At 36.7% G+C, this 21,191-nt stretch overlaps 1 protein-coding gene across 1 annotated transcript in view; it reads right to left on the bottom strand.

The window, feature by feature from the left end:
• Positions 1-317: 317 nt before the first annotated feature.
• LOC110694261 (THO complex subunit 2-like) overlaps positions 318-21,191 on the bottom strand; it is a 41,199-nt gene continuing 20,325 nt past the window's right edge. Inside the window, exons 19-33 of the mRNA XM_021871439.1 lie at positions 17,578-17,705; positions 14,287-14,383; positions 14,071-14,199; positions 12,596-12,699; positions 12,114-12,294; positions 11,855-11,997; positions 11,031-11,637; positions 10,847-10,951; positions 9,129-9,284; positions 8,955-9,035; positions 8,781-8,865; positions 8,465-8,712; positions 5,995-7,161; positions 2,865-3,190; positions 318-1,028 (exon numbers count right to left, since the gene is read on the bottom strand). Coding sequence (XP_021727131.1) covers positions 959-1,028; positions 2,865-3,190; positions 5,995-7,161; positions 8,465-8,712; positions 8,781-8,865; positions 8,955-9,035; positions 9,129-9,284; positions 10,847-10,951; positions 11,031-11,637; positions 11,855-11,997; positions 12,114-12,294; positions 12,596-12,699; positions 14,071-14,199; positions 14,287-14,383; positions 17,578-17,705 — 3,627 coding nt within the window. The 3' untranslated portion in view covers positions 318-958. The remainder of the gene's footprint in view (positions 1,029-2,864; positions 3,191-5,994; positions 7,162-8,464; positions 8,713-8,780; positions 8,866-8,954; positions 9,036-9,128; positions 9,285-10,846; positions 10,952-11,030; positions 11,638-11,854; positions 11,998-12,113; positions 12,295-12,595; positions 12,700-14,070; positions 14,200-14,286; positions 14,384-17,577; positions 17,706-21,191) is intronic.

Here is a 21,191-nt window from a genome sequence, read left to right on the forward strand (position 1 = left end):
GTGGAAGGATAGGTTTTGGGCTTTTAGAGAAGAATTTTCTAGAGAGAGGAGTCCTGGATAGTTTATCTAATGTTGACATGTTTTTTTATTCAACACACTGGATGCAGCTTTGAAAGAGCCAGGGCCATGCCCATGCATAATATGACACAATTTTTAGATGAGAGCGAGACAGGGAGCAGGGCTATGCCATCCCTTTAGCCATAGCCACCAACAAACACTACCAAATATAGTAATGTTGCAAGTAATTAGACAATTTCCTAAAAGAAAAGAGTACTAGTAAAAACAGAGAAACTATAATGAAATAACAAAACAGCTAATTATTATTTCAGAATGTATGAAAACTTGTATATAGAGGCAATAAGATAAGCCATAAAAATTATCAAAATTGCCGGTTTTTTAATATACATATATATACAAACACAGGAAACATATTTCTATGCAAGTAATTTGTTTGACTATATAGCTAATAGAACAGAATTTTTTTAAAATAAAAATCTAACACAAGGTCTATATTCATCTAAGCACATCAAACTCCAATACCTCCTAAATATGTCCTCTTCCCTTGTGCAATATTGAGGTTAACACATGCACTAGTACATCAGTTCTCAAGCAATAGCAAGAGAATCCAGCTTTGCTTCATCCCCATTAGCTGAATTAATGATCAAAATCATGATCATTCATAAACTTCAATTTCGGGAAATTCCAAATCCCTCTATGTTACAATTGTAATTAGTATCAGGACATTGCTCAAACAACTTAACTTAAAGATCCAGCTACAATACTGTTCACATAAGAGATCTCCCTCACATTTGGGTCAAACTGAAAATGCAGATTCTTAATAAAATTTAAACACTGGACAAATCCTCAACATCGCAGGAGATGATCCGAGAAAACAAAAATTACTGACACTTGGTCTCAGTCAGCAACACAATGAGAACAGCATTCTGATTGCTTGAAATCATTTCCTGTGTCTGCGTTTTGCTTCTGCTCTCAGTCTTTTCTCATCATCCCAATCACGTTCGTACGTTCTGTCACATGCCATTAAGGTATAGAACAGTATACAGCTAAAGGATCACATAGATCAATAAAGAATAGAAAGCAATAGTACAGTTAAGACAAGCACCATCTAAAAAAATTTCATTACATTTCTTATTAAATAATGATACCAAATATTATTCGTTTCAAAAAGCAGCACGCTCAGAATTTTACTTTAACCATTCTACTAAATTGCACCACGTAGTATTTACGCTTCCCAACACACAACTTTGACAATTAATAAGTTTAATTCACAATAAGTATATACAAAATTGATATTTTGAAAAGTATAAATTCAGACAAATCTAACAATATACTTTGTACTATGCTTTTCCTTGCATATAAATCACAATAAATGGGCAAACAAGAGCATGTGAATAGTGAAAAAGTCAATATGATGCAATATCTGTAGAATGGAGGAAGTATATGGTAGCCACACCGCATAGAACTATGCTTTCACTGGTACCTACCACATACGGTCCATAATTTGCTAATATATGCATCATTGTGATATAGTCACAATGGCACAGCAGCAAAAACTTCTGACATACTCAAATCACCTACACATTTCATAATTAACTCAAATCTACAATAAATTGCAATAGGTAAACTACCTACATTATATAGTTTATACCAGTGTGAGGTTAATGCCTCATGATTTTATGGTGTAAACAAGAAGCTGCATGATGCTCACTGCCCTCAATTATTTCAGACTGGTCGTCTATCACTGCTATATTGATCTTTGATTTCTATTATTAAGGCAAACAAAATCAATGTGATAAATTTTTTAAATAAATTAAATATTGATTAAAATTACATAAATATTTTTAAATTATGCATTTTTAACATAAATGAAATATTTTTATAATTTTTTAGCAACAGAATGTAAGCATTCTTTTTCTAGTTGACCTAGAGTGGAGTTTCAGCTGAATCTCAGTTGAGTTATCAAATTTGAGACAAGCTTCATAATTTCAAGCTAGTGAGTAGAACTTGAGTTTCAGATCGCTTCATTGAAACCCCTAATCAGAACAAAAAGAATGCAGTAATTATCCATAGAAACGCAGTAATTTTTTTTATAGATTATTAGAACAAACACTAGAGCACAGTAGAACTAGAACTGGCATCCCAAACCTTCAAAGAAAAAACTAAGTTCTTCGGCAGTCAGCAAGCTTTTACAGTTCTTCAATCTTCTGATTGGGCTCTCTAGTAAATTTATAATATAATTGCAGTCATAATAGCTGCAATGAGATTAGGGCATGAAAAGAAAGAAAGATTTTGGCAATAAATTCTACTTATATAAAGGTGTACGGGTTTCTATCTTATTATTTAATTTATTTGTATAATGGCTAAAACATTTCCATCCCTAATATACTCTTTCCCTTAATGTTTTTAAGGGCTTTACTAAAATGAATTTCCAAAAAGTTACTACCTCCATTAATTATTATGTGCAACTTTGGGGTATTATTTGTGAGATATAAAATATTCCAAAGTTGAACATAATAAGTTAATAACTAACAGAGGTTGTATTAAAATTTCCAGTGAGTTCAAAAACAGTTCTATAGTTCTCACTTGACGTATTAAATCTCTCTCCCACCCCCACCCCCACCCCCCCCCCCAAAACTCTCTCTCTCTCTCTCTCTCTCTCTCTCTCTCGTACAATCTACTATTCACTTTTATTAACATTCTTAATTTCCACGTGAAGCCTTAGCATAAATAACATAAAGTGGGGATTATATTCGAAACGACTAACATGAGAGTGCACAAAGAATTACATAAAAAAATCTGGTAACATTTTTAAATCAAAGCGGAAGACTCAAAAAAAAGGATACGGGTCAACATCACGTCGTACCATCTTGCTTGGTGGTTCTTTTACAAGCAACCTCATACCTGGTTCCTCAAAGTATGCTGGACGCTGAACCATTGTACCTTTTCGATCTCCTCTTTCCCTGGCATCATACGCCTGTGGAATGCCAATGGAAATTGGGGGTGGTGGAGCAACAGGGGAATACTCACCAGGTTCCCCACCAGGAATATGCTCCCTTTTAAGTTTCCGTCTTTTTGAGGCTGCAGTTGAATCTATTTCCTCTTTCAAAAGGTTTGCTCTTTCCCTGTCCCGCTCTCTTTCTTTCTCCTTCTCCCTTTCTCTCTCCTCTACCTTCAACAGTGAAGATATTAGGTCATTTCGTAGTAAAATACAATGAGGCACACATAAAAATAACCTTGAAAAGAAAAATTAGCAGCAAAGGGACTCATTTTTCTGTCTTTTCAATGTGTCAAATGCCTTTCTACAAGGCCAGAAAAACTAAATTTGACCTAGTATTCATATGCTAATAGCTAATGGCCAAAAATACCATTATGGAATGACAATTAAACAATTAGTCATTCAACATTACCCAAATCGCCAATATGATATGACACAATAAACAAAACAGTAGATATGAAAATCCAGGAGGTAACAAAACGCAACCATCTCTTAAGTTCCCACATTAATCAATGCGTAACATTGTTATGGACTTATGGTCATTATGATTTCCTAGTAAGCTGATTTCATTTCAACAAATATTTTAGAAATCAGCAAAATCTCATGTTAAGTGAATCCATTATGTTTACCAGACATTGCACAAAAAAGAACAAATGTCATACCAAAAAAACCACAACTTGGTCATTAGCCTATTCAAGTTTGCATGGCAATGTAGAAACTAGTTAATTCAAGTGAGAATGTCAAACACCACCTTACCAGATATAGCACCTACAAAAACCCTAAATAATGAAATTAACAGATGTAGCCGAGAGAAACAGATTGAACAAGTAGGTAGCAAGATGAATTCGATAAAAATATTCCGTTTATTACTATTTTGAAAACTACTAAAGTAGAAACATAAGTCTTGTCCTGAACAACTCATTTCACATTATGTATCCAATAATTATTTCTTTACATTATGCGATAGGCTGTTTAATGACAGTCTTAATGATACACACCAAACCCATGCTATTCAATACACCAAAAGGCTCATTATTTCACACGCAAGAGAAATTGATAGGTCAATTAAAATAATCTCCTTTACTGAATAGGTCAATTAAAATGCATTGGACGGTTCTTTATGACGATTCATATTAGCTGACCCCAAATCATTTTGGGACTAAGGCTTTGTTGTAAGTAATCTAAAAGAATCCTGTGACATGGAAGTATGAAAAGGTTTGTTGATCATACGTATCTTTTATTGTTGAAATTCATTTAACTTTTTTTTTAAAGGAAACAAATTCATTTAACTTGATTTTTCCCAATTTTCTTTTAACTTTCACTCATATTTTCCCTTTTGTCACTTCTCCCTCTTAATGTAGTACTTACTACTACAAAAGATTGAAGGTAAAAAAAAAATTAAAAAAAAAAAGAAAAGAAAAATATACTTCTTTCGTTCCTTATTACTTGACTTGTATTCCTTTTTGGGAAGTTTCTTTTTACTTAACCTGTTTCCTTTTATGGCAAACATAACACTACACTTTTACTTATTTACCCTCAACCCTTTAACCTTTCCCTCTTCCTCTCTCACCTCAGTCATCCCTAATTCCCCATAGTTCATTGATATTTCATTACCACCACTACATCCTCCCTCTTTCCTCCACTTTATCCATGACAGCCACCACAGCCACCACCTCTCTTTTTTTTGGCACATCAATCACCGCCCTTATCTTTCATCTTCACCGACGATGGCCTCCACCCTTCTCCCATCACACTCTCTCTCTTCACCGTTGCACCATTACCACCACCGTGAAGTGCTCAAAGTTTACCAAAGCCCAAAATCAAGGCTACAGTGGTCGAATTTGGCCACCAAATCCAGATCTAAAACAAATACACCAAAATTCAACCATCATCCTCGGTTTTGGGTCTCAATTTCTTGAAAGTTGCTCCGGTGACAATGGTTGGAGTATGGGTATGTACGATCTATAACCACCACAACCAAATTTCGACCCTCAATCTTTCAATTTCTTAAAAAATTGCTCATGTATGTGACAGTGGTGGTTATTTTCTCTCTTCTCTTGTTCCTCTATTTTAGTGGTGGTTTTTCGCGATGGCGAAGGTGTTTTTTTTTTAATTAAAGAAGGGGGTGGTGGTGGCCTGAACAAGAGCGGGGAAGATGAGTGTTTGTGGTGAAGTACGTGGTGGTTGTGGTGCGCCGTACGCAGTTGTGGTGGTGAAGGGCATGGGCGGCTCTGGTGGTGAGTTGTAGTACACTAGTACTTTACTACTGCATGTGTGGCCTGAGTGGAGGGGAAGGGTAGGAGTGGAGGGGTAATTTGGTCTTTCACATTTTTTTCCTATACTACCTTAAAACTTGTGCCTATTTGCAATACGTCAAGCAATAAAAAACAGAGGAAGTATATAGATAAATAAAAGAAATTATGATTAATGAAAGATATAGGCAATTACACATGTGCCTTAAAATGGATTACGATAACAAAAAAAAGGAAATTTTATGGCTGTATTACAGATCAAGTAAAGCATATAATTGTGCTAAGCATGTTTTTGACACATCTCAAGTTCATTGATAGCAAGCAGCCATCCCCACTAAAAAGCAACATCAAACAGCAACACATAAAATTAAACATATAGAAAACATATAGATAGGCCACAATAGTCTAGTTTAGCAGATGATACTTCTTCTGTTCCACAATTATTGCTCCGTGTTGACTTTACACTATACACGAACTCTCTTTGACCGTATATTGTGATTTTATACATAAAGAAAAATATACACGTGGGATCTTTTTGGATTCATCTCAATTTATACTTTAATATCAACATTTTTTTACATTTACATAATGAGATTTACAAATATAAATGGTCAATGTTGAATAAAGGAAGTATTTTTTGCTGATTGTTTTGTAATCATTTTTATTAATTAGCTAAAACTCATTGCAATAATTAGTACCAACAAATGATTGATTGTCATTACATACCTTCATCGAAGAAATCTCCCGTTCTTCACGCTTTCTATCTCTGAATTCATCTTCTCTTCTACGCCTGGAATCATCTTGCACAGTCAACAAGCTTTCCTCTGACCGTCTACGTTCTTTTTCGTCATGTTTAGGGGAAAGCCTTTGGGCATGCCTAGTAGTTGCCAATCTTCTTTCAGCATCATCATCTCTTCGATTTACAGATTGCGGAACAACATGAGGTGGTAAAGGGGGTGGAGGTGGCAAATTCTGACAATGAAACCGATCATCATTATGAGATTTATCACCAGAAACTTCATTGTAACGCAATTTAACTCTATCATCCTTGCTTCTTTCATCCCTAGCTTTGTCATTAAGGCCATCAAAACCCCTTTCAATCCTCCGATCCGGTACTTTGTCGACAGAGCGCTCTCTTCCATACCGTTCCATTGATCTGTCTCTCGCCTTTTCAGAAATATCATCACCCCGGAGTTTATCACTGCGCTCAGATCTATCTCTGTAGTCCCTCTCATATTTTTCACTATTTTTCTCCTTTGTCCTATCAACATGTTTATCAGCAACCCAACCTAAAGCTGATTCCTCAGTCCCTGAGTTATCCAACTCTGATGAGTAAGATTTGTCCATTACTTTTTGCTCAACTGTTTTCTCCCGATCGGTTAACCGAACATCGACATCCGTATCTCTCACATCAGAATCACCTTTCCTCCGTTTATGTAGCCTATCTGGTTCTTCTGCAGGACTAGTTCTTTTTTGTTGTCTTTCTACAGCCCTCCCACCAGTATCATGCTTCGGAGAGTGAGCTGAACGAGCATGTGAAGGCCGAGGAAAATCAGATTGATCTGTGCCATCATCCCTCAAAGAACCCCTTAAATTAGAGGATTTTGTGGATCCAACTTCTCCCCGCAATTCACTAGCTTCTAAGTCAACTCTAGTGGAAGAAGCCAAGCCTTTAGATGAAGGAGCTGAATTACCATTTGTAACAGAGGCAGACAAAACAGCGGCTTGTCCAGTTTGCCTGCCCTCTATAAGATGGCTTCCATGATCTCTCTCACTTGCAGAAGCACCACCTGTTCTGCTAGCAATCTTGGCTGACTTTGCCTCATCTTTAAGCTCTTGTTTAAGTTGCTTTGAACCAGCTCCAGCTGAGGTACGTTTAGCAGCATTTTTTTTCTGTACAAACATAATCCAAATCAGACATTAATTTTTTCTTTTTTGATAAATTAAGGGATGACAGATCAGGATCTGTGCAGAATTTTTGAACTAAGACTTAAAGCAGACAAGAAAATCCAATGTTGAATTCCTTAATTGACCATCCTAGAAGACTTCTTAAACAGATATCTTATTAATGATCCAACCCAAATGCTCCCAAACAAAGCATGATAGTTGCGACAGGTATATATTTCCCGTAACTCAAGAAAAAAATGAATTTGCAGGCTTGCAGCCATAAGAGATTTGTTTAGGTAATAAAAAATAAGTATATGGATAAACTAAAATCTATAACTAGCATTTTTACCAAATGGATGAAAACAGACACACGTTCCAACTGCTAGTGTTCAGGACACGACTCGTAAAGGAATTCTCTGCAACAAGAGAATTTTATTTCCACCATAACAACTGCTAGTGTTCAGGACACAACATACTAACTTGTTGGATCTAGTTTAATTGTATGCCTTGCAAAGTTGTCAGAATCAGGACTATACTTCGAATTGCTAAAGCTATTTAAAATCAGAATGTAATAAGATTATATGTATTTGTTAAAAATATCATTATTCCATTGAATATTAAGTACGCATGTCTTGCCCAAAAACATTCTTTCTGTTAGTCCTATATCTTTCTTATTTCATATTTTTAGCACTGACAACATCAACTCTTTATGTTAAGGTATTAAAGGTATAGAGTAATATACATGGCTTGCTTGTACTTCATAGCTTTAAAATTTGTGACAATTAATTTTAGATCATGTAATCATACGAGAAACTAATTAGTTAATAACATGTAGACTTGATTTTATCACATGTAATAAAATCATAGGATCCTAAGATTCTACAATGTTAAAATTCTACGATACTACTTGAATCAGGATCAGGCAATTGATGCATATTTTGAGAACATAGAATCATAACATTCTAAGTTTCAAATCATGATTCTAAAAACCATGATGCCAACTAAGGCAAGCTCTAGAAACACCTCATGTATGGGAATGCTCTCATAGAAATGAGGTAATAATCTTGGCTTTCTTGGAATAAGAGACCAATTAGAAAGTGCACAACACAAAGGAAGCAAGACAATAATATGAATGGGTTCTTTTACCAAGATGCCAGGTTTTAGATGAATTTTATTTTTGAAAGATTAAGGTAACTAAGGATAAAGAAAGCCACTAAAAAAATGTTTCTGCTTCAAGGAAATACTTCATTTCCAGTTTAAATGAATACCAAGGACTGGTGTAATGATTTAGGGAGAATAAAGGCAATACCTCACTGTCGGTAGATAACTTTAACACTCCTTTTGCATTGTTTTCATCCACAGTCTTGTTTGAAGGCTCATCTACCTGCTTTTGACTATCTAGTGATCGTGATACTCCTACCTGCGCGCCTGTTGGCTGCACATCTGACCCATTCGCAATTGAACCACCTTTCTTAGCATTCCCTGAAACATTTTCAGATCTCTCTGACTTTCCATCTGCAATCTTCACTCGGAATGCTTGATCTTTCAGGGAATTCCCTGAATCCAAAGGCTGAGCTTCAGAGGAAACTCTTCCCCAGTAGGTTCACTTTGAGAAGCACCATTACCTGTGGAAGACTTTGGAGCGACAGACGGTGCAGGTTTCAGTTCAAGATATCCCATCCCAAACTCATCTTCAGTAACCCATGACGGCTGAAACCGAATGTATTTTGTATAAATTACAATTATTTAAGATAATGAGTGACTATGAGCTACTCCATTGCACTGCCCAATTTATTTACCTTTCTAGCAGCTAAAGCAGCTGCAACACCAGTGGCTAGAACCTTCAAATCCTCTCTCTCTTCACCTTTAATTTTTGCCACCTATAGAAATGGCAAGAAAAATACACTTTAAAATGTATTTGTACAAACATCAGCTTCACAAATTTAGAAATGTCCAAAGATCTTATTACTCACTCGTTTCTCAATGTTGATTCCACTTTTCCTAGTAACTGGAAATACACTTGTTATTTTTGTCAACACTATGAGTGCATTTCGAATTTCCATATATTCTGCAGATTCCAAGCACTGTATCAACAGTCGGGTGATTCTTTGACTCCATTTCCAATGCACCTTCACATAAAGAAAATGCAAGTTAGTATCCTGTCCCATTATAAAGCAAGGAAATAGTTACCATACACAACAGTTAGTGTTTTTTCATGGAAACATTAGTCAATGCCAATCGCCAAATAGAAGATGTCATAATAAAAGAATATGCTATGGATCGACATAGCTTAAACACAAATAAAAGGTGAAATGTGAAATGTGAGGATTAGAAGATGAAGCTTGATTGTTTTATATACATGGAATAAGCAATAAAAAAAATTTACAGCTCTTACATGCATTACTTACTAAATTTATTACTCTCCACAATATTCAAAATTAGAAAAATAATAAATAAATAAAACGATTTTTTCATCATATACCCTTGAGTTTTCAGTTTATTCATCATATACCTCTGAATTTTTTGAAATGCACCATATACCCCCGAATTTTCAAAAAATTGCATTATATACCCTTAATGACTATTAAGTTTCAAAAAAATCCATTATATACCCTTAATGACTATCTCGGCAAAGAGGTAATTTTTCTCGTCAATTCTAGCAATCGTTTTATTATCAATTGTTCATCGATGGTAGTTGTTAAATAAATTTTGTTTGATAGTTAGTTATCAATTATGCCACACAACCACCTCACATCCATTCCCTTACCCCCGAAACCACCCTCTCTCCCTACCTTTCCCTACCCCCGAAACTACCCTCTCCCCCTCCTTTCCCGCACCCCCGAAACCACCCAGATCTCCTTCCCCCACCTCGAAACCAATCATATTATTAAGGGAGGGGGTGCGGGAAGGAGATATACAGATGAGAGAAGGGATCTGGGGTGATTTCAAGGCATAATCAAAAAAACTCCACTCATCTTGAAGTCATTATAATTATTTCATGCATTTTTGTAAAAACTGACTACACGAAATAATCACTTTTAGTTCATGTAGCCGACCCCACTTATGGAATTAAGGCTTTGACTGATTTTTGTAAAAACTCGGGGGTATAGGGTGAATTTTAAAAAGTCCAGGGGTATAAAGAGAATAAGCTAAAAACTCGAGGGTTTGGTGAAAAAATTGTAAATAAATTTTTTTTAAAAAAAATCACTAATTCAAAACTCTCCACACTATTCAACATGATCTCTCTCTCTCTCTCTCTCCCACCCCACCCTATTTCTCCTCTATTTAAACAACTACTCAATTGTTAAGGGTGTTTTTACTTCTACTTGATTGACTCATCTAACCTTATCTAAACTTATTTTTATGCATTTGTGAGCCTTTCAGAACTTATTAAAATTATTATGTTTGACTATATCATATATACATATATTTTATCTAGGCTAAGTCACACCATATAGCCTTGTGTTTTAGGTATTTTTCTTATGTAACCCTCACACTTTCACACACACAAAACAGGTGCGGGTGAGGGAGGGGTGTTGAGGAAGACATATCCACAACTATTTCAACTAAGAAACTCAAGTGTCCTTGGCTCGTGAATACAAGTGCCTCAACATAAGCAAATTCTCTGAAGCCAAAAGCTAAGGATACTGAAATAAACAAGAACGCATCATAGCCCCAGATTGAAATTCACCTTAATGAACTGGCCATATGTAACTCGTTGACTATTGGGGTATCTATAATAAACTGCAAACCCAGGCATGTTACCACATTCACGTTCATAGACTGATTCATCACTCTGAAACCAAACAGCCAACATATTAAAATCCAAATCAGGAGCAAACAACAAAATTTTATAATTATAATAAAATAGCTACCTTCCAATGGTACGCAATTTTTAGTGTTTCAAACAAAAATCTGCCAAGTCTACCAGCCTCATAGTCAGTACAGCAGCATATCATTGGATGTAATGTTTTGCATATTAAAACATCAAGATGGTTGACTGTGTTGAAAAAAGGTGTGCCCAAGGAGTGAAGAGTATGGACAAACTTTGCGCAATAAACAGCATCTGGCATGCTGAAAATACAGCGTGGAAAAATACATCGTTGTAAAAACTCCATGTTTATCTTCAATGTATCAGGACAAGAACTTAACCAGTTATCTTTTTCATTTGCAAGCCTCCTTTGAACAGAAGCGACATTCTCTTCATGTTTTTGGAGCTCACTTGTGAGACGATCCAATGACTCTTGAATCCTTTCTTTATCTTTCTTCCTTTTGGCGATAGCAGAGCCTGAATTATCAGAGAGCTCTTCCAGAGCCTTTAGAGAAGCATGCTGTTTCGCAATCTCAGACTCATAGCGACTCCGAGGAACATAAAGGTCATACAATGTCAGACCCCAAAAAGTTGCATACAAATCTGGGGAGAGGCTGTTCCATGCTTTAGCCGGCAACATAGTTCTAACTGTATCAAGAAGAAAAGACCACCTGCAGAATTTACAATCAATTGAAGCACTGGATTTTCCAAATATACAAAACATAAGGAAAAAAAATGGCATTCTGGCGTGAGGGATCAAAGGTGTTGATCAGAACTCATAGCACTAGAGAGAGGCACAATTGTCAACAATGAGAAAAAAGACATCACACATTTAAAATGCACACCACAACTGGAAACCAAATGATACAGACAATGAGAAAGTAATACCTCACTGGATTGCATGGAGGTCCAAGATCCAAAACCAGTTCACCAGCATCACTTGGCTCATCACGATCACATAAGGGCCAAGAGACAGAGCTAATTTTACACTTGAAAAGCCTCATAACTGGTCGATAGATCAAGAAGATAACCTACAACATGTAAACACATTGTATTAATAATATATAAAACTATACATGTATAAAACAGTAATTATTGACCAATTATTGAAATTCCCGGCCCTCATCATCTTGAAGAGTGGACATACCTCTGGATCAAGATGGTATAGATGAACAAGATCATCAAGAGTAGGTACTAGTTGTGCATATGCAGTTACTGGACTGACAGCATTACATAGAAAATCCACATACTGAAGGAGTACCCCATGGCACCTGTCAAATTGCTCACTAAGCATTTTTATATAAGGTGCATCTGCATTGGTAACAACCCTGCAAAAGTAAAACATATACACCCATGTAAATCAATCATCACAAGCTTTCACATTAAAAAAATATAATTATAAAATATTAAAACAAACAAAAAAAAGATAACAATTTAGCAAGAACGTGTAAACCTTGTGCAAGATATTAATAACTAGCAGAAGGTCAAAATCCATTGAGTGCCCAACTAAAGATACATTTGGTACAGTATCGTTGCTAAAGAAATCACCAACCCAGGTACTAAAAGTAAACACTCAGCCTAACAAAGGAAAGTAAGGAAAATACTTCACTGCAGAGAAAAATGGCTTACAGAGAACGGTGTTGTGCAATTAGCACCAAAAGAGGAATAGCCAGCTTTGGTTCTTCCTTTGGAACCAAGGAATCCCTCAGTCGGTTTGTAGATTTGGCTAGTGCCTGCAAGATATGTGACCGTCACCATGAAAACACGTTAGCATCTCCAATAAGCCCCCAAGTGGCTAAAATTACCCTTTGCTAGAATAACCAGATTGATTGGTGGCACAAATAATGAGAATTACAAAGTAAAAACCATCCAAGTTAGCTCAAAAGTAAGCAATAACAAAACAACAAAACAGAATGGGAATAAAAGGGGAGACTGTCAATAGAACAGAAAGAGACTCCTAACAAATAATATCAGATGAAAAAGCACCAAATTTGCAAGACAAGTGAGTAGATCATTGATAAAGAAATTCTACAGACTGACCGCTAGAATTAAGAATATACATCCAAAGATAGGATAACATTGTAACACAAAGCCCTCTTTGGTGGAAACGAATTAAAGTTTGTCATACCATCCCCCTCCCGTGCCTGATATGAGAAACAACATAAAGTAATCATACCCATGCTTCATAGCTCTACATTTCACCACAAATATTTGTGTCTAACAATCGAACATGTATACATGTCTGACAATTCTGAATAACATGGCCAAAAACCCTTCCCCCCTATCAAAACCTATCAGGTAAACAGACAACTCTTTTCAGTACATAAATTTATTGAAAAACCACAAAGGATAAGCTGACTAGGACAAAAACCAATAAAACAATAGTTAAAAGTCAAAGAGTCAATCAGTGCACTTGGTAGTAACTTCAACAGGTCAAAATTAACATGACGGCATTAGCTTTGCAAAGAGCTTCAAGTTGAGAAAAAAAAAAAAAAAAAAAAAAAAAAAAAAAAAAAAAAAAAAAACAGAGAGAGAGAAACAAGACCCACCCAAAGATACATAAGAACATCCTATATAAATGCAAGTTATTGGTTTGTTGATCCATTACAAATTTACTGTAGGACTACAAAACATCCAGGAATTGAATTTTCTTCAAAATTCATAATTACTTTAGTTTATAACATTCTTATAAAGCAAACAGTCACTGTCTGGAATAAACAGCTCTCAAATGAACCATATCCCAAATTAAACCGTAACCAAGGTCCAGATATGGGATGCAAATGAGAATTAAACTACCTGAATAATTTGCAAAATAATGGCTCCTGAACCACCAGCTCTATGCATTATCATGGGGCAAAATTACAAAAGCACCCCCTTTCAAGTTTAGAACTATTCTTTTTTGTTCAACTACTAATTTATACGAAGTATAATAATAACATAAAATTAATCACTGCCTCAAACAAGAATTCTTAAAAACCCTTAGTATATTAAAAGTTCACATGCGTTCAGTTTTTTTCTACCAGGACAGCTTACCCTCTTAGTAATACTTTAACAGATTCTACTTCTTTTGTCTCAAATAGAAAAACCATCTCTAGAATCATCACCTTATTGTTTCGGCTAATGCCATAAGAAGTGGCCAGATATCGCAAAGTCTCTCCACCTGCCATGGAATCCAGCTGCTCCTCAGTCATGTTTTCCGTGTATTGAACATTTGCCATTTGTTGTATCAACTCCTAGAAGAGCATTATTAGATGCATGAAAAAAAGTCTCTTTCATTTGATTCATGTCCAGAGACATTCTTGTAACATTATAAAGTATACCTGCAGTAGAAGTAGTTCAATTCCTTTACCCCTTTTCAATTGATTGACAAGGTATTGAAAAAGACCTCTCAGCTCCATTGAAGGGTACTTCTTGCATCTGTAACAATCAACAAATCAGGAACAAAATTTAGGCATGAAAAAAAAAAAAAAAAAAAAAAAAAAAAAAAAAAAAAAAAACACGCTTGGTAATAACAAAGAATCAGGTCCTATAACTACAATTTGGTAGGTGTTAATGAAGTAAAAGTAAGAAAAACAAAGCAGTCTGTTAGAGAGTGCATCAAAAAAGTCCCAACAGATAGATGAGGCTGATATGACATACATATGCAGAAAACCCCAGCTATACTGTTATTAGGAAAAGTCTTTTGTTATGATAGCTTAACTTTGGTCAGTCAACAATTTAATCAAATGTTTTTCCAGTTGAATAATATACTGCATTAACAAACTCAGAAGTTTGTTCAATGACAAAAAAAAAATACTTCATTCATTCGCATAATATTACAACGAGAATCAAGCTTTCCAAAGCACATCTAACCTTAAATATATTTAATTACATAATGATAAAAATTTTAAAAAGTTGATACTCGAGAGTAATTCGACAAGACCTCGCATGACTTTGATTTTCCTTGAATGTAAATCACAATATGTAGTTAAAAGAGGACTGTAAAATATTGTCAAAAGTACAACCTTTGCAATATTTGTGTAATAGAGGATGTATTAAAAAAAAAGGGTTTCACCAAATATAGCCCAAAATAGTGTAATGGAACATGATTCAAAGAATACATCATAAGGTGTACTTTGATGCTAAATATTACCTCAGCTACATTAGTTCTTTACAGAGTTTACACTATATTTTTACACTTGCCAATGTCGAAAATAATTCTAGTAACGCATTTTAAGAATTATAAAAAGTAGATATTACAAATCTAGCGACAACTCAACAAGACCCCACATATTATCCAGTTATTTATGTCAAAAAGACACAATGTTAAGAAAGTTTCACCAGGATTTCCAAATGAAACATGGACTCCAACGTGGAAAGGGTTGTTCTCTTGCAGTCAGTGTTGAATGAACAATATATATCAACACACTTCAACAATCTAAATTTTGTTCGGTTGACAGATCCAAAAATCCCAATCCTTCCAAAAGTCAATAATAATTGCTTCCTCAAAAACACTTCGGCTACTACTTTGATGGAGTTAATCTACATGCCATGGTAAAGGAGAACAGAAGAAGAATAGTAATAATAACACAAACCAACTGGTATAGCACCTCTGTATTTCTTCTCAACCAAGAGCAACACATGCACCACACAGCCAGAACATACAACAATAGACCAACTAAGCGAAACAGACCTTAAATCTTTGACAACCAAAACCATTGGCTCTTATCACTCATTACAGATTTAGGATTTTATGCATAGCTCGTCAAACCAGCAAGTAACGGAGGATTTAATATAGAATTAGTAAAAAGATAAATTAAAGGGTCCTTTAATTACTGAACTATTTCCATTTCACTCCTTTATTCGCTTCAGAAGGACTACATGTCTATTGCAAAAGTAGGCAGATCATCTACCCCATGATTTCACTAGTCAAGCTCAAGAAGAATGTTAGGACTCATTCCTATGAGCTTCCTTCAAATGATCTAGAAACTCCGAATATGGTCAGAGGACTTTGTTGATACACCAATACATAGAAGCCTCCTGTGAAAAGCCACCCACTTTTAGAGGAAAGTTAAAAAAAGCACACCATTTCCCAAAAAGATACAAAGACAGCCAGCCAAATAAGGTGCCTTTAAATTGAAGAAATGAATACTGAACCCTTAAGAAGTAATGAATCCAAAACATACTTTCCATTCCTAGGCTGGCACACTTACAGCTGGAATACCTTAATACTTTCAGAAATGATGCAGTGAAGAACGATTATTGGAAATTACCACCATATGTAAGACATAGGATTTTAGACTTGAACAGACCAACCACTTCTCCGCATATCTAGTCTGAGTGCCACTTTTTATAGAGGAATGCCCTTAAACAAAAGCAAGTTCTCTCTTGGGACCTAACCATGAGATTTTTTTGGGGGGAAAAAGAGGCCAAAACTACAAACCACAGAAACGTGATGGAGAGAAGATGTTGGCTTTATATTGCGAGTCCACACCAAAATTGGCAAAATAAATTTACCAGCACAACTGCACCCACTTACTAAAAAAACAGCTCCATCAAGTATTTATTTCCAGCAGTGACAAATCTCAAAGTATCTACATCAACTGTATGAGGATCAACAGCCCTTTCCATATAGGCTTCATTTTTGACAAGTCAGATAAATTGCAGCAGTTCTAATCTCATTCAGCAGAAACATTACAGCTCATAAAGTCCAGAAATACTGCAATATTCCAATTCCTCAAATAGATCTGACATCTTGAAACCTGATCATAACATGGACTTAATTTTAAAAGTAGAACATTAAGAAAGTGAAGCCCAGAAATTCCATGGACCCCACCTCAGACACATAGCAGCAAGCCAAAAACACCTAGTGGGAAGTTTGAGAAGCCATAACAAGTAATAAAGAAGCTCTCTTGCCAAGCCACCAATTATCACCCTGATACCCTCTGCAAGGAAATTATTTATCAAAATTGCTATGTGCCCTTACACTTCAGATATGCCTAGAAGCAAGCATTGAAAGGATATCATCCAGGGCATTTACACGAGATTCAGGATTCTGAAACATGTTTCCAGTATAATAAAACTAAGATACCCAAAGTAACTTCCAGCTGTGTCAGTCATAGTCATGTATAAAGTCTTATGATTCATAGCGGATTAACAGGGGACAAGCTTTCATCGATAAATTATACAAATATTTCCAGCAAAAAGTATATTTGAAAAGAACTTCTATCCAACACTACTAAAAAATCTAGAATTCAGAATTTTCAGAAATACACACATATACAATATTATACTCCCTCCATTTGATATTTGACTCACGTAATAAAGACTCTTGTTTCTAGGAAATTTTTTAAAAGTGAATGGGTGTAAGAAAAAGGGAAAAAAAACTAAGAGAATTGAGGAAAAAGCAGGTGAATGTAACAAAAAAGTTGGATAAAGTGACAGTGAGTAGAAAGGGGTAAATAGTGCAGGGAAGAGAGGTAAGGTAGTAAAAGGGGTTTGAAAAAAAAAAATAAAGAAAAAGTGAGTCAAATTTACTTCAACACCCCAAAACCAAAAGCGAGTGGAATCGGAAACAGAATATATACACACACACACACACACGAAACAGAAAAGGCAAAAAGCACACATACAGATGTCCCCAAAATGAAGCCAAAGATTGAAGCCAATCTGACAAGTTAAGCCCATCGTCTTTTAGCTTTTCACGACCACTTTGTGCCAGTCTCTCTATCACAACATATTCCAGGACATCATACTCCAACTGCAAGAAAATAATTTTGAAAAGATATGAAACCAGCAGAGCAGCAGTAAATGTACAGAAATACAATTGTATCACATCAACAGGAAGAGAACCAAATATCTAACCCAACCTAAATTGTAATATATAATCCCCATGTTTTACAGACAGCAACTGCCAAGTGTCGAATCAAGAATGTCACAAAAAAAATTGAATTGGAAAGAGCATTATTCTCGTAACGGACACCCAAGTACAGATCAATCTACAGGATTTTACTTGTAAACTAGTGTTAACTATCAGCCAGGGCATTACTCGTTTTTTTAATATGCAACACTTCCCTAAGGCGGCCCTTTTTTTAATGCAAAACTGTACATTGTTCCAGTGTATCACTACTACTATGATTCCCACGAATACTTTTAAATCAACTATTAACCCACTGTCTCTTTTTTATATACTACCTCCGTTTCATATTATTTGCAACACTTGCCAAAAATTGATGTCTCATATTTATTTGCAAGATTGCAACAAATGTTTTCTTTCCCTTTTAGTTGTCATTTCTCTCTCCATTAACAATCACAAACAAATTCTGCCTACGAGTCTGTGCAACCCTCCAACGTCGCAAATAATAACATACAGAGGTAGTAATGTTTTCCCCAACAAACCCCACATATAATTAAGACAACAAATTCAACTCAACCACCCAAAACTCGCGGGGGGTGGGGAGGGGGGGGGGGGTGGGCGGTGGTTGAACTATTGCATTAAATAAAAATAAAAAGAGGAGTCCAACTTAAATTTATTCAAATCAAAAGGCCAAAGAATTGCTAAAAAGCCAGTCCAATTCACCAAAATACCCAATGCTTTTTATGAGCCTGATTAGGGCTGTAATAGATTAAATTTTAATTACAAAAAACAATTAAGAAAACAAATTAAAAAAATAAAAACCTATGCCCAGTGTTTTGCAAAGCTGATGTCACAGACCTATATTCGCAAGAGTTTGTGCTGAACAACGATCCTGTGGGCAGGTCTAGACTCCATGTCTGAGTGGAGACACCCCCTGCGCAAACTAGCGGAAAGAGGGGATATACACTGCGTGAGTGAGGACTCTGAGCAAAGCCTTCATGCACAGACCTTGGCAAGCAGCAATTTTCCAGAGTACATTTAAACTAGTTTTCCTATATCCCTATAGGGATCAACCCCCAAGTCAATTTCAAAATAATCTATCAGTTAACAGAGTTCAACACATTTTCAATCAGATAAACCCTGATTTCACAATACCTTATGTTCCTCCAAGAAAAAATTTCAAGGCTCATTCGAATGACGATTTCTAGACTAAAAACCTATGATCCATACCAAACACCACACCCCAAAACACTACAACCCTAAACACAAGCCCGAACCACAAAAAAACATCACCACCTCTACCAACCACAAAACCACAGGCGAAATAAGGCGGTTGTCGGAGAAAGAGCTTCAGCAAAAACGGGAACAGGGCCTATGATTCCAATGTGACGAGAAGTAGAACCTCAATCATCGCTGCCGACGCCGGGAATTGAGTGTTCTTCTCACTGTAGATGACGAGGAAGATTGGGACAGCTCCGGCGAATTTTCGGCAGTTGAAACTCAGATTCAAACCCTTAAACCACCCGAAGTAGAACCCACACCTACTCCCGAAGTCTCCCTGGGCTCGGTCATGGGTCTTATCTCCCCTAAGACGATGAGACTTGTTGGTATGATTGAGGGCAAGGAGGTAGTGATGATGATTGACCCAGGCGCGACGCATAATTTTATCTCCACCATAGCAGCCCACAGTTGCAGATTCCGGTAACGGAGGCAAAAAGTTTTGGAGTAACGCTGGAACAGGGGGAAGCAGTGCAAGGAGAAGGCGTCTGTCGTGGTGTTGTGCCGGATATTCGAGGGGTCACCATCGTTGAGGACTTCCTAATTCTTCCATTAGGGATACAGTGGCTTGAGAAATTGGGTGGTGAAATGGTAATGCCGAAAGGTGATCCTCACTTTGGCAGGACTTGCATTTCTTTGAAGGCCATGTTTAAATCCTTACAAAAGGAAGGCCAGCGATTCTTATTGGAATTTAACCAGGTGGAGAAAGTGGTGGGTGAAAAACCTGAGGTTCCTAAAGCACTCCAAGCTTTAATCCAGGAATTTCAGCAAGTGTTCCACATGCCAGAAGGGTTACCTCCTAGGAGGCAAATTGAACACACCATTGTTCTGAAAAACGGAGCAAATCCCATCAACGTGCGACCCTATCGTTACCCACAGTCCCAAAAATATGAGATCGAGAAACCGGTGACTGATTTGCTTCGAGCAAGTATCATACAATCCTCCACTAGTGCCTATTCTAGCCCTGTTTTACTAGTTAAAAAGGATGGTAGTTGGCGTTTTTGTGTTGATTATAGGGCATTGAATACAATACCTGATAAGTTTCCTATACCCATAATTGATGAATTGTTGGATGAACTATGTGGGTCTACAATTTTCACGAAATTGGACCTAAATTCAGGGTACCACCAGATTAGGGTGTGAGCAGAGGACGTGCCTAAAACAGCTTTCCGTACCCAAACAAGTGCTAGAAACACTGGCTACTTATCAACTCTATGCGAATTTCAAGAAGCGTGAGGTGGCAAGACAAGGGTGGCATATTTGGGGCATGTCATATCTGCAGTTGGTGTGGAAGTTGATGACTCAAAGGTACAGGCCATGGTGGATTGGCCTATGCCGAACAACATCAAGGAGCTGAGAGGATTTCTAGGTCTTATTGGTTACTACCGGAAGTTTGTTCAAGGGTATGCTATGATTGCTCTCATCAGTTGCGCAATGATTGTTTTGGGTGGTCTGATGAGGCTACAACTTCTTTTGAAACACTCAAGGCAACCATGGTTAAGGCGCCCATTTTGGCAACTCCCAACTTCACACTACCCTTCATAGTGGAAACCGATGCTTCGGGCATGGTTTAAGGGCGATTCTGCTACAAGAGAATCATTCGTTTACGTATTTCAGCAAGGTCTTAGGCTTGAGAGCTCGATCTAAGCCTATATATGAGAAAGAACTCATGGCCATTGTCTTTGCCATTGAGAAATGGAGGCACTACCTGCTATCTAGGCATTTCATTGTGCGGACTGATGAACGCAGCCTCAAATATCTCCTGGAACAGAAGGAAGTGGGTCAAGCTACTTTGGCATATCTTTGACATCCACTACAAGCCAAGCCCTACTAACAGGGTGGCTGATGCTTTGGCCGATGCTTTGTCCAGGAAGCATAGACCAGCAATCGAGTGTGCTATCTAGGTCACTTCTTGTGGGGTTCAGTGGAAGTTTGTCCTTCCTTTCATAGAGAAAGACACCACCATACAGATGCTCATTTCACAACTGAAATCTGGTGAATCAGTCCCTAAAGGGTTCATTCTTGAAAATGGGGTGCTGAAGTACAAGAATAGGGTGTTGATTCCCAAGCAAGGCGACCTCACGACGAAGTTGCTTAAGGAATACCATGATT

This window comes from Chenopodium quinoa, unplaced genomic scaffold, assembly GCF_001683475.1.
Source record: "Chenopodium quinoa cultivar QQ74 unplaced genomic scaffold, ASM168347v1, whole genome shotgun sequence".
NCBI classification, from domain to species: domain Eukaryota; kingdom Viridiplantae; phylum Streptophyta; class Magnoliopsida; order Caryophyllales; family Amaranthaceae; genus Chenopodium; species Chenopodium quinoa.